The sequence below is a fragment of the Leiobunum rupestre genome, chromosome 7, assembly GCF_980474605.1.
Source record: "Leiobunum rupestre chromosome 7, qqLeiRupe1.1.hap1, whole genome shotgun sequence".
NCBI classification, from domain to species: domain Eukaryota; kingdom Metazoa; phylum Arthropoda; class Arachnida; order Opiliones; family Sclerosomatidae; genus Leiobunum; species Leiobunum rupestre.
Genome location: NC_143390.1, coordinates 17,006,281 through 17,020,718, shown reverse-complemented (window position 1 = coordinate 17,020,718; position 14,438 = coordinate 17,006,281). Strand labels below are relative to the sequence as shown.

General features: G+C 38.2%; 1 protein-coding gene across 1 annotated transcript in view; it reads left to right on the top strand.

Annotated features, from left to right (window-relative positions):
- The window catches only part of LOC149934913 (glycine receptor subunit alpha-3-like), a 69,524-nt gene extending 67,230 nt beyond the window's left edge, over positions 1-2,294 (top strand). The window contains exons 6-8 of the mRNA XM_090180567.1: positions 211-530; positions 1,056-1,292; positions 1,414-2,294. Coding sequence (XP_090036693.1) covers positions 211-530; positions 1,056-1,292; positions 1,414-1,686 — 830 coding nt within the window. The 3' untranslated portion in view covers positions 1,687-2,294. The remainder of the gene's footprint in view (positions 1-210; positions 531-1,055; positions 1,293-1,413) is intronic.
- Positions 2,295-14,438: the final 12,144 nt, after the last annotated feature.

The following is a 14,438-nucleotide window of genomic DNA, read 5'->3' as shown; positions in this document are numbered from 1 at the left end:
AAAGTGGCGCTACAGGCGGCGCTGCTTTAAAAGAACTAAGCACTCTATCTAGATGCGGGTCCAGTTGTTTATTCGTCCAATACGAAACAAGAAAGCCGCGACACACGTCGTAACGTACTAACGTTATTATATTTTTCCTTTTCTCGATCTTATTCCACCTCTCGACTGTCATTACGAACGTGGTTCGTCCATTTTCGTCGAACGTGACAGTCTCCAAGACGGTGGAAGAGCTGCACCTCCAATGGTCGGTGGGGAGTCCCATCATTTTGTACGAGAACCTGAAGCTACCGCAATTCGAAATCGAGAACGTCAGCACCGCTCTCTGTCGAGAGAAGTTCCACATGGGCGAGTACGGGTGCTTGAAAGCCGAATTTTACCTGAGACGATCATTGGGCTTTCACTTGGTCCAGAGCTATCTGCCGACCATCTTGATCGTGGTCATCTCGTGGGTTTCATTCTGGCTGGACGTCGAGTCCATCCCCGCTCGCATTACTCTGGGTGTGACGACGCTTCTGACCATTTCCTCGAAGGTGGGTCCGCCTCTTCGCCACCGCGTCTCTATTCGAAACTGTCCTTTTCCCCCGATATGCCGTACTTAGGCACGTTGATATTATTTGGTACTTAATCGATGTTGTCTTATTGTTAGTGCATTTTTAAGCGAATTTGGTTTCCTGGTATAGTTTAATCCGAGAGGTTTTTATCCACACTTTTATTTTCTAATATCCCTACTTCGATCGTTGTTACATTTTTATGGCTCAAAACCTTTTCCGTATTTTTTCGATGTTAGCACCTGGTTCTTAATCCGTCTGCCACAATAACAGTTCAGGTATAGGCGATATAATTTTGTGTCCACCATGACAATGGCCCTTTTTTAAATCACCATTTGTAGTTATTGTGTCGTATTGATATGTATCTTGATTTGTACGTTGCATTGTTAAGTCGCTTCTCGCTTTCGTAATTGAAATCAAACGTAGTTATGGTCGTTGTTCGCTGTGCCGTCGCTTTCTGTCGACCTTTTTGACCTCTACCTTCTTTCCACCAACCTTCTCCGAAAGGGCTCCGGCATCCAGAGCAACCTCCCACCGGTTTCCTACGTCAAAGCTATCGACGTTTGGATGGGAGCTTGCACCACCTTCGTCTTCGCCGCCCTTCTGGAGTTCACGCTGGTCAATTATCTCTGGAGGAAACGACCTCACGTCGCCGGTCAGGGCGGCTGCTTCAAGTTCATTCCCCGGAAGGACGCCGTCAATCGGATCTCGAACGTGGCTCCCAACAATCCGGACAAAAAGCCGGTGAGTGCTCATTCCGGGAATTCTTCGGAGATCGGCTCTTTGACTCCTAATTTGATTTGTAATGATGGAATGTATTCGAGTAATGACGATCCATTCCTTTTCTGGTCTTCGCGATCGATAGGAGAAATTTGTGAATACGTCCGAAGGAACCGAACCGGAAGAAAGCCATTGGAAGGGAGTTGTCCGGGAGAACCAGGAACTGACCCATCGCGAGATCGATCAAACGGGAGGACCACCGACGGTGACCATCGGCCGGCTGCCCGAAGCCATCGTGGTTCCCAGCGGCGGTTCTCCCAAATTCCAAGCCAAACGCATCGACCAGATGTGTCGGGTCGTATTCCCCATTTTCTTCCTCATTTTCAACCTCATATATTGGCCGTATTACCTCTTCTGAGCTACCGGTCATTTGCCCTTCCTCTTGGTCAGCCTTTTTCTTTTTCGCGTCCTAGCCCGCTCCTTCCCTTTCGTTCCTCGAAGTACTTTTTACGTTTCTGTTCAGGAAATACTCCCAAAGCGTTTCTTTACTCTCTTTACTCTGGTCCATTTATTTCGCTAGACCCAGAGGATTTTCGCCTGATCGTCATTAAAGTTTGCTTTTCTACCGCCCAATATTATATCTTGTGTGTGTCGACGTTAATCCAATTTTTGCCACGTTTTCCACGACAGTTATATTACCGCAATTATCACACTGCTGCACATACCACGTGATTCCGAGTCTCATAAATTAAAACTACAAGAAAACATACAAAAATACAAGACACTGTCGGAGTTAATCACTGGTAATAATCCCGAGATGATATACACACGTAATATCGTTCATATTATAATATATATATATAAAAACATATACAAATAAATGGGTGTTTTGACCCGGTAATATTTTTTACATTTACATGCAATCGTCAAGAACGTATTTAGGTTACTGAGAACGTAAGAGTCTACTTTCCAGTTTCATGATCTACTACCTATTCCTCTCTATGTTCAGAATTTTATTACGCCATCTGGTATCGGTCACCAGAACGTTTGGATTTATTTTCGACAAAGCGTCTATAACTATTTAAAGAAAAATTCTTAATTTAGTTTGTGGAACTTTGATGAAAGCTAAATTTACCGATTTAATTAATTTAATTAATATTAAATAGAAGAATAGTTAGTTGGTTGTCGATTATCGTGTGAATAAAACGTTTAGTGTCCGTTACAATTTAAAAAGCGATTTTCAATCTGGCCTAGGTAGTACTTCTCGTTTCCGCAACGTTCTCAGCAACGTAAATACGTTCTTGCAATCGTTTATAAATATTTCCATATGTTTGTAAACGATGGGATCGACTCATACAAGATATCGGTATCGTTTATAGCGATTATAGGTAGTAGGAATTATTAACAAAACCTTTCGTGCGTTAACGCATACATAATGTAAACATATAACTATCACCAAACTGCACTCGAAATAAACGCTTTCTATTACAAGTATTGTTATAAATATATATAAAAAAAGATGTAACTATAGAGTCTATATAATTAAAACTTCGCGGTAGTAGTTTTTCACGAAAAGTCAAACAAATTGTAATGCCATTAATAAAAACGTTTTCCGAAACGATATTTCTGTATCGTTATCGGTGTATTTGTTAAAAAATAAAACATCCATTTTTATTACAATTTAACGGTTATTTATTTCACTGGGATATACGAATTGCGTTTAAATTAATTGCGAATTATAATAAAACCGGCGTTTGAAATTTCGAAGAATTTGGAAACGATCGTATATTAGATTTAATATTGAATAAAAATGGATGTTTTTTTCTCGTTAAAGAAAAACTAAAAAATGATTTATCGAAAATTGTGTTTTCGCGCGCGCTACTCATACATAGAGAACAAAAATAAATGATTACAAAAAGTGAATACCAAAAAAATCACCATTATATACGCACGTTAACTTGGAATGGATGTATACATGTATCAACCGGTATATGTTCAAAGTTGGATAAACCGAGGAAGCATATTTCCCATCGTGTATATGTAAATAAGTAACAATAAAATATTATTCTACATGATTTGTCTTCGTTAGTCGTCTTTATATAATGAATTCACCCGAGATTCCAAAATAATTCTGAAAATTTTCCAACCGCCATATTTTAAATTTTGGACACGTCAGACGGGGGAGAAATTCAAGTACTGGGGATGGTTAGAGATACGAGAGCGAGTGAATAATTGCTACGGAGGAATGTCCAATTTATGATCCCCTTTAACCAACTATCCAATGGAAAAGGAATGTCTCCTGATGACGTCTACATCTATGATCTACACTTCATAGAAGAGTCGATCATCTTATCATCAATAACTTTATTTCTGGAAAATTCGTAGGCTGTCTGATAAATTTAACGTGTCTTTTTTTTCATAGACTTTGAAAACGGATATGTCACCTTTAATATAATATAAGAAAAAAATGGCTCGTCTCGTAAATTCCGAAACGGAAAAGTACTTGTGTAAATTGACGGATGTTTATGGCTTTTTCTGGTATTTCTCACATTGGCAAAAAAGCTAAAACAACTTCTAAAAAAGACTGACCAAATCGACTTAGCGGCGCCCAAAAACTATTAAGGGCTCAAATCAATAGATTCGGTAGCTATAAAACTGACCCAAATGTAGAGAAATATAAAATTAACCACTTACGTTAAAAGCTACCCTATTTAGATTTTAAAAGGTTTACTTATAAATCTCTATTTTTTTAAGATAAACTTAGCATTATTGAAAACAGGGGTTAAATATGTTTGCAAACTGCGTTCATTTTTGAGCACTAGCTATCGAAATTAAACACCTCGAATAGCTTAGCGTTCAATTCTCTTGGCAGCGTGCAAAGCGACGATTTTTACCCTTTAAGCTTTCAATTTTGAAAACAATTGTGTCAAGTACGAATCCCCCGATTCTAGGAAAAAAATGATGATTAAAGAGTGGGCTGAAAACGTTTTTACACAATCCTAAGGATTTGTGTGTATTAGTCTCACAGTGTAGCCGTTGCCGCCGATGCCGCCGATGGCGCCGTGTCGCGCATACCTCTTCAACGGTTAGGGCTAGATGAGTCAATGATATCTCGTTCGGACTGTTCGGATGTACAGACATTGCCATTGATAGCCTTTCATAAAGTTTTCAAATCGGAGTCCAAGAAGTTGGGAATTTGCCCAATTTACTATTTTCGGTGATTTCCTTTATGTGGTAGATATTTTGTTTAAAATTAAGTCCGATAACGTTAAAAATTATATTATTGGATAGGTTAGGATTCAGCGGACCTACAACTTCGGTCATATCAGTAAATATTAAATTTAAGTATAGTTTTCAGGGTAATTTACGGGACCCCAATTTTCGTGGTTTTATATTTCCGCCTAAAAATCTACATATTTAAGTCCGATTTTCATGAAAGTTATATTTTTGAATAGCTGTGGTTTACATTTAACCTAGAATTGCAAATACGTTCCTTAAATTTAATTCTAAGTAAGGTTTTTTGGGCAGCGTATACGGACCCCCGCAATTTCCAACATTGTAAATCCGCGTGTTTATAGAGGTCTACGCGCCCGTTTCCCTCTGGCGTTTTTCAAGGCCATTCAGAGTGGGCCGCACTTTCAACGTATAAGCAAAAGTAACAATTAAGTATGACACTGATCGGCCTAGTCTTCGGCGTATGACCAGAAGTAACCAAAAAGTGTGATCAGAAGTAACAAATAAGTTACTAGAAGAAATAAGTGTGACACTCAACGGCTGACTAGTAGTAAGAAATAAGTGTGATCAGAAGTAAAAAATAAAAGTTACACTGATCGAAGGTATCTTCGATGCTTTCAAAGTATGACTAGAAGTAACAAATAAGTGTAAATATGTATATATGTGTGACCGTGGATATACTTTGGTTGCGATACCGGCGTTGCAGGTTGCTGTGAATAGCTCAAACAAACTTAACACATTAGAAGGATTGTGTGTATTCTGACCATCGTACGTCTTGTTTGTTTCACCGATGAGGTTAGGAGCGAAGTTCACAACTTAATTTCCCATCACGGTACCAAAAAACGCGTCGGCCACCGGTTGAGGTGGGGTATTTGGGGATGAACGCCTTGTGGCTTGCTACACTTAATTTTGTAAATCTTAATTTATTAAAATAGTTTTAAATTTCCTATATTCTTAACGTCATCATCGATTGATTAAAACATCTGGCGGAACTTTAATTTTTCGTATATTTTCTACCATCTTGACTTTTAAGTTTTCCCACATCCAGAAAGCAATTTTACTTTAAGACCTTTTATATTTGCTATCCCCGTACGGGTGTCCAAGCCCAAATGTTTCTCATTAGGGTCTTATTCTTACAAAAGTATATTCTTGTTCGCGAAAGTTTTTTACCCAAACGTGTGTGCGAATGGCTCTCCTCTACATACGGTGTTTTATGCGCGGGACACACCTTGTCCTATTGCGCACCACCAAACCCCCCTCTCTATTCTTTGATATTTAGTCCCCCTACATTCTTCGTCATCTGACTTTTTAACAAACATTATGTTTTAATGACACTGTACTCTCTGCTCTCCCGAAAGTGGAACCAAAAAGTGGTGCCACACGCGGAAACGTGTCACCGGCCGTCACCAATTTCTACTACCGACTATCAACTACTAGCTTCCATCCATACAACTATACGTCGACCAATAACCTCTCAACGAAACACCCCTCAAAGGCCGCTTCAGACATTTCACTTTCTCCAATCATCAACCGAAGAATTAAGATATTTCAAACTTAACTTAACCCGAAATTATAATCACGTGACATCCCCGAAGAACAAAACCAGAGAGTTGGCCAATTTTGAGTCCCTCAGGGTTACTGACAAGGAGACATCCCGAAGTGTAACCCACCGATTTTGTTCAAACTTGGGGGATTGGTAGCCCTTCATGTATCATGAAAAATCCTAAAGGGAATTTATTCAATGGGCAACCGTTTAGCCATGGCAACAAAATTTTTTTTTAACAACACAAAATATTAAATTTTCTCATTGCAAATAACATGGGATTTTGACCTGAAATTGATCAAATGTTGATCAGTTTGATGTTTTTTTTTGTCAATTTTTATCTATTTTTTCTATTTTTGGCATTTTTGAATTTTTGAAATTCTTTAAAATTTTTCACAGGGGGAATCGGTCTGAACCCCATGTTATTTTCAATGGGAAAATTTAAATTTTTTGTTGTCAAAAATATTTTTCGTTGCCATGGCAAAACGGTTGCCCATTGAATAAATTCCCTTTAGGATTTTTCATGATACATGAAGGTCTACCAATCCCCCGAGTTTGAACAAAATCGGTGGGTTACACTTCGGGATGTCTCCTTGTGAGTGGAACTTGTAGGTAGAGTCCGAAGACGAGCAGTCCTGGGTTAAGGCCAAAAGTTCGAAATTGACAACAAAGAGTTCGGGCGGAGTATCAGGCAGAGTTAATAGAAGTTTATATTATAAAAGACGAAGTAGAGTTCGAGGCTCGCGGACGTCAGCTAACATTGCGGTACGAACGGGAGTCAGCTGGAGCAAGTCCATGTCCGAAGTCACCCGGCGACAAATTCCAGGTCACCTGACACCGACCACACCGACCCAAAGCCAAGAAAGGCTTTAAATTAATTTGAGAGAGAGAGCCCGCGTTACTCCCCCGCGTGATTCCCGCGAAACGAATTTTATTTGTATACCCAGTTTATTTTAGTGCCGTGTATATTTTATTTGAGTGCTTTTATTTTATTCAAGTGTATTTGTTACCATTGCTTTTTAAATTATATTACTTGGACACCCGACTTATTTCTGTAGCGTATAATCATAGAATCCTTCTTGCCTTTGCTGACGGTAATGAAACCCTAGAGCCAAAATTAATTAACCAATAATTAAAATACACTTTTAGTAGACTTGTTTGAAATTAGCGTCGCAAATTTTAGAATCATTTGAAATTTAGGTTTAAATCTGGAGAAAGGTTAATAATACAAAAGGTAAGATTACCGTTATTTTTAAAAACCCTTTAACAACATTTTTTTCCGAACTAAAGCTTTGTGTCCTTAATTCGTATTCATATGTTGATCTTTGAGTGTATTTCAACGAATTCCTTTAATGTAAGATATTGGTAATATTTAATGAAATTATTGGTAGACTTTGAAAGTCAAAATTATTTACCCGCATGCATTTACCAATTAAAATTCACTTCAATATCGCTAACAAAGTTACGGTAAATTCCTAATTGAGATATTAAGCATTTTTCAGTTCACGAATAAGCTAATTATTTTCTTTCTTATAATAGCAAAAGTCGTTGGTTATTCCCAAATTTTTCAAGGTCACATGTAGATTTCTCTACTCTCCTTTCCTGTTATCTATACCACGGACATTCAATATACAGGACTAGTCACTGAAACGAAAACTTCGCCGCGAAACGTCCCACGTCTCAGCGGATACTTTTCGCGCAATGAGAGTCGATGTAAACAAACCGTGACGTCATTATTTCGAAAGCGCGTGTAAAAGTCGTCTGCTTTGCTCGCTTTGGAAGCAAACAAATTAAGATATATTAATTTTAAAATTTAAAATAAATTATCCTAATAATAAATTAATAAAGAAAACATTATTACTCTGCGAATAAAATAATTTTAAAGGAGAGGAACGAGTGTTAAAAAAGTAAAGAGATCACAACGAAAAAGTCTAAGCTCATTTTCAAACAAATCAAGGGGAAACCATTCCTACTATAACCAAATGTGTGTTCAAACATGTGGAGCATTCATACGCAAACTAATTTAAAAAAAATTACACAACAATCTCTTATAAATGGTTTATTGTATCCCCACCATACCTTATATTCATCTGTTTCTACCTGGCTATCCATTCTTTACCTAAATGATCAATTATTTAAGGTTAATTTTCACCGATTTTGGTTAAATTCGGGGGATCAGTAGACCTTTATGTTACTTGAAATTTCCCAAAAGGAAAAGTTTCGACGGGCTTTAGTTTTGCCATGGCAACCAAAAATGTTTTTGATTACTTAAAATCTACTTTTCCCTATTTATGGAAATTAACACGGAGTTTAAAATATTGAAAAATAAATTATATTAAAAAAAATGTACACGCATTTACCCAAATAACCTGAATTTACAAAATGCACAATTCTTTTAATATATATTTTTTTAATATTTTAAAATTTTTCAAAGGACGGACCCTAAAAATCTGCGATTTCTCCATGTCAATTTCTAAGTAATCAAAAACATTTTTGGTTGCCATGGAAAAACTAAAGCCGGTCGAAACTTTTCCTTTTGGGAAATTTCAAGTAACATAAAGGTTTACTTAACTACCGAATTTGAATTTACAAATAGTCGCAATATCATACTTGTTTTTTTATTTATACGGTGTGAATAGTTTTTAATAAATTGAAGGTTATTTAGTGGGGTGGCAAGCAATTGAAGGTTAGTGTTACTATAATGATTGAGGGGGTTCCATTAGTTTGGTAATTTAAGGGGTGAGTGGTCTGTTTATTTGATAATCTACATAACGGGGAGGAGGAGGTGTCGAAAAAAATGAGTTTTTGTGTTATGTAATTTGTGAATTTCCCTAACTTAAACTCACATTAAGGTTTGACATTATTAACTAAATTATTTAAACTTAAAGAATTCTTTTTAAAAATGGAAAAAATTATAACTTTGAAAATAAATGATTTTTATTTGTAATATTATTTTAAACGAAGGTTGAAATAACCGTTCGAAAAATTTTATTCAAGCAAATTCGAGTAAGTCGAGTTAGCTTTAATTATTGCTAAGGTAGCGACGTGTTCTTGATAATAATAAATTATATTTGCATATATTCAGTTTTCTTTCGTACATCTAGGGACCAAGGCATCCCATCGTTCACTTCTTTAATGATGACTATTTTCCATCACAGATGAAGGTTATTAAAAGGGTGGATTTCCATCACAGATGATGGTTATTAAAAGAGTGGATTTCCATCACAGATGATGGTTATTAAAAGAGTGCATTTCGAAGTAAACTCCATTGAAGGTGCAGTCACAACAAAATTCACGGATTATTATTTTTTCTAGATATAATATCCGCGAGAAGTAAAAAAAACTATTAAATACGACAAACTTATTGACTGTCTAACGTAGCTATTTTTTCAATGTTTTTACCAATAAATATTCATACATGAAAAATTTAATTTCCTTTATTGAAAACCAAAGCACTTAATTACACAAGGAACGCTAAAGAGGCCAAATTGAACAACAATTCGAGCAAAAATATCCGAAAGAAATAAAAAATAACGGCGTGTTTGAACGTGAAAGCGCGAGAAATTTTTTGCTTAAGATCTTAACTTCGTTCGGAAAAGCGAACAAATTTGATGGCTATAGCGCGGGAATTTTAATGCTAAGACCGTAACTTTGATCGGAGAAGCGCGTAAATTTGATCGCTAAAGCACGGGAATTTGAATACTAAAGACCTTAACTTTGATCGGTGAAGCGCGTATATTTGATCGCAAAAGCGCGGAAATTTTAGTGCTAGAGACCGTATTTTTGATCGAAGAAGCACGGGAATTTGAATGCTAAAAACCGTAAATTTGATCGGAGAAGCGCGTAAATTTGATCGCTGAATCGCGGGAATTTGAATGCTAAAGACCTTAACTTTGATCGCTGAATCGCGGGAATTTGAATGCTAAAGACCTTAACTTTGATCGGTGAAGCGCGTATAATTGATCGCTAAAGTGCGGGAATTTGAATGCTGAAGACCTTAACTTTAATCGCTGAATCGCGGGAATTTGAATGCTAAAGACCTTAACTTTGATCGGTGAAGCGCGTATAATTGATCGCTAAAGCGCTGGAATTTTAGTGCTAGAGACCGTATTTTTGATCGAAGAAGCACGTGAATTTGAAAGCAAAAGACCGTAAATTTGATCGGTGAAGCGCGTAAATTTGATCGTAAAAGCGTGGGAATTTGAATGCTAAGGATCGTAACTTTGATCGGAGAAGCGCGTAAATTTGATCCCAAAAGCGCGGGAATTTGAATGCTAAAGACCGTAACTTTGATCGGAGCAGCGCGTAAATTTGATCGCAAAAGCACGGGAATTTGAATGCTAAAGACCGTAACTTTGATTCGTATTTATTTAGCGATTAATCTTATACATGAATGTATATATCTCGAATTAGAGAGAAAGACTACGTTGACACGATCCGTGCGCATCATGGTCTAATTTTCCCTTGTCAAGGGGCGAGGAAAAACGTCACCCCGTGTGATTCAATTGCGTCGGAATATTTAGTATCAAGGAACCAATGAGATAACGGAGCAATTTGATTGACTGTTAAAGGGGAGGCACAATACTATCAGATCATGTGGTATTCGTTATCATCAAGTATATAAGCGTTTGTTTTAACTAAAGCCAAATATTTCCAAAATGTTCGTCGACCTACAGTAAATCTTAAGCGGCGCATACAATTAACCTGTTTGGTCGGCTCTTAGCGTTTGAAGCGAATAAAATCGTCTTGAAAATTAATTGGTCTACCGCGTTAAATTCTCAGATACGAAGTGTAATATAATTAGCTATATTAACATAAACGTATAATCGGTAGTAAATGTCCGTTTAGATATGGAGGTTTGGGAATATTCGGTGGCCCAAATGGTACGCGAATAGTTTGCGTCATCAAAGCGATTAGGGTTAATATTTTGAACCTGCACGTCGTCTATATATTGAAACCCGGCCAATTTAGTGAGGGGGAGGCTCCATTACCAATATTTACAATATTTAAAGATAGCGCGCGAGAACCATTTCCCCAAATAGCCAGAAATTAGCCACTTTAAATACCGACTATATAGACAATTCGGTCTTCATTTACGGCTATTGACTATACCGTGGTTCGCTTTTGTCCAGCTCAGTTGAAAGCTAATTGATTCTTTATTCAAAAGCCGTCTGAGTGGAACTCAAGTCGAATTATTTCGAAGGAGCTACTATTTTGTTGTTTGCTTTTAGCAGCTCCGGGAAAACTGCGGCTTCGTTCGTTTTGGCCGAGTGGTCAAGGCCCTCGTTCATTTAACCAGGAGCTATCATCTATCTCTTCCCTTCTCTCTCGTAGTTTTGAGACAGCGCTGTTTCCCTCTGGTTGCGCTGATTTGGTTGTTTCTCGTCCCAAACACGTTTTGTTTAGTTTTAGAAGAGATAAAATCTTCTTTCGAATTATTTATCTCGAGCCTCACTCGGAATAAGAGTGTCTTGTATCTGCCTATTTGAAAAATAAGAGTTTTTCGACCAAATTTCATTTTACAAGTTTTTATTTTATATCAGTTAGTTTCTGGATTTTATCAGCAAATCGGCCAATTTAATAATTTGTTTGAAAATCTATTAGATTTCTTTGTTACAAAATAAAATAATTAAATTGATTAAACCCCTGGAAACGAACTTATCCCTGAGCACCACGGTGTGTTTTGAAAACGTAACATTTTCTCTTATTTTTTCTGGAAGTCGTTACCAGCTAAATAAGAGTAAAATATTTGTAAAACGAATGGAGAAAGATGGCAGACTTTCATTTTGGTTCGTTTGCCGGGCGAGCGCGTTTAATGAAAAGGAATGGACTATTAAAAAGAAGGTGGAAAAACGGCGTTAATGAAGTGATTCTTTCGCCCATAGTTGCGAATTCGGCGCAAAAGAGGGCCAATTCATTTTCTTATTTCTGCAGCGTCCTTCAAAGGGTGCGCCGAATGAGAGAAAAATAAGAGACTCGGGAGATCGGGCGAGGCTCATTAGCTCGACCTCCTCGGGCCTCATTTAAAGGATGTCTTAGGATAGCTTCATTTCCAGCTCAAAAAAAGCTAGGATGGATTTTGGACTCGCTTCAATTCCCCTCAATTTCAACGGGATTTTTAGATCTACTCGTACTTCCGGTCAAACTACTCCGAATTTTTAGATAGTTTCACTTCCGGTGTAAGTTTTCAGAATTTAGAATTACTTCACTTCCGGGGAAAACTGCGTACACTTTTAAAATCGATTAACTCATTCCGTTGAAATTGATCTGGATTGATGGCCTAACTTCCGATCAAGTGAGTTTTTGAATAGTTTAACTTCTGCTGTAACTTTGGAATTTTTTTTCATTTCGGATGAAATTGTTCTGGATTTCAGGGTTCGTTCACTACCAGCCAAACTGTTCAAGGTTTTTGAATCGTGACACTTCCGGTGAAATTGTTCTGATTTACTGATCGGTTTATCCGATCGGTATTTCAATATCGCTCAAATCCCAGTTTATCCGATCGGTATTCCACAATAGCTCCAATTCCGGTTTATCGATCGGTATTCCAGGATCGCTCCAATTCCGGTTTATCCGATCGGTATTCCAAGATCGCTCCAATTCCGGTTTATCCGATCGGTATTCCAAGATCGCTCCAATTGCGGTTTATTCGATCGGTATTCCAAGATCGCTCCAATTCCGGTTTATCCGATCGGTATTCCAAGATCGCTCCAATTGCGGTTTATTCGATCGGTATTTCAGAATAACTCCAATTCCGGTTTATCCGATCGGTATTCCAAGATCGCTCCAATTCCGGTTTATTCGATCGGTATTTCAGAATAACTCCAATTCCGGTTTATCCGATCGGTATTCCAGGATCGCTCCAATTCCGGTTTATCCGATCGGTATTCCAAGATCGCTCCAATTCCGGTTTATCCGATCGGTATTCCAAGATCGCTCCAATTGCGGTTTATTCGATCGGTATTCCAAGATCGCTCCAATTGCGGTTTATTCGATCGGTATTCCAGAATAGCTCTAAATCCGGTTTATCCGATCGGTATTCAAGGATCGCTCCAATTCCGTTTTATTCGATCGGTATTCAAGAATCGCTCCAATTCCGGTTTATCCGATCGGTATTTCAGTATTGCTAAGCTTCTGGTCTAACTATTTCCGAAAGGTTCCATTTCCGGTTTATCCGGTTTGGATTTCAAGATCGCTCCACTTACGGTTTATCCAATCGGGATTTCAGAATTGTCTTATTTACGGTTTCTCAGATCGCTCCAATTCCGGATTATCCGATCGAGATTTCAGGATGGCCCTATTTTCGGTTTCTCAGATCGCTCCAATTCCGGTTTTTGAATCGTGACACTTCCGGTGAAATTGTTCTGATTTACTGATCGGTTTATCCGATCGGTATTTCAATATCGCTCAAATCCCAGTTTATCCGATCGGTATTCCACAATAGCTCCAATTCCGGTTTATCGATCGGTATTCCAGGATCGCTCCAATTCCGGTTTATCGATCGGTATTCCAGAATCGCTCCAATTCCGGTTTATCCGATCGGTATTCCAAGATCGCTCCAAGTCCAGTTTATCCGATCGGTATTTCAACATCGCTCAAATCCCAGTTTATCCGATCGGTATTCCAAGTTCGCTCCAATTCCGGTTTATTCGATCGGTATTTCAGAATAACTCCAATTCCGGTTTATCGATCGGTATTCCAGGATCGCTCCAATTCCGGTTTATCCGATCGGTATTCCAAGATCGCTCCAATTCCGGTTTATCCGATCGGTATTCCAAGATCGCTCCAATTGCGGTTTATTCGATCGGTATTCCAAGATCGCTCCAATTCCGGTTTATCCGATCGGTATTCCAAGATCGCTCCAATTGCGGTTTATTCGATCGGTATTTCAGAATAACTCCAATTCCGGTTAATCCGATCGGTATTCCAAGATCGCTCCAATTCCGGTTTATTCGATCGGTATTCCAGGATCGCTCCAATTCCGGTTTATCCGATCGGTATTCCAAGATCGCTCCAATTCCGGTTTATCCGATCGGTATTCCAAGATCGCTCCAATTGCGGTTTATTCGATCGGTATTCCAGAATAGCTCTAAATCCGGTTTATCCGATCGGTATTCAAGGATCGCTCCAATTCCGTTTTATTCGATCGGTATTCCAGAATCGCTCCAATTCCGGTTTATCCGATCGGTATTTCAGTATTGCTAAGCTTCTGGTCTAACTATTTCCGAAAGGTTCCATTTCCGGTTTATCCGGTTTGGATTTCAAGATCGCTCCACTTACGGTTTATCCAATCGGGATTTCAGAATTGTCTTATTTACGGTTTCTCAGATCGCTCCAATTCCGGATTATCCGATCGAGATTTCAGGATGGCCCTATTTTCGGTTTCTCAGATC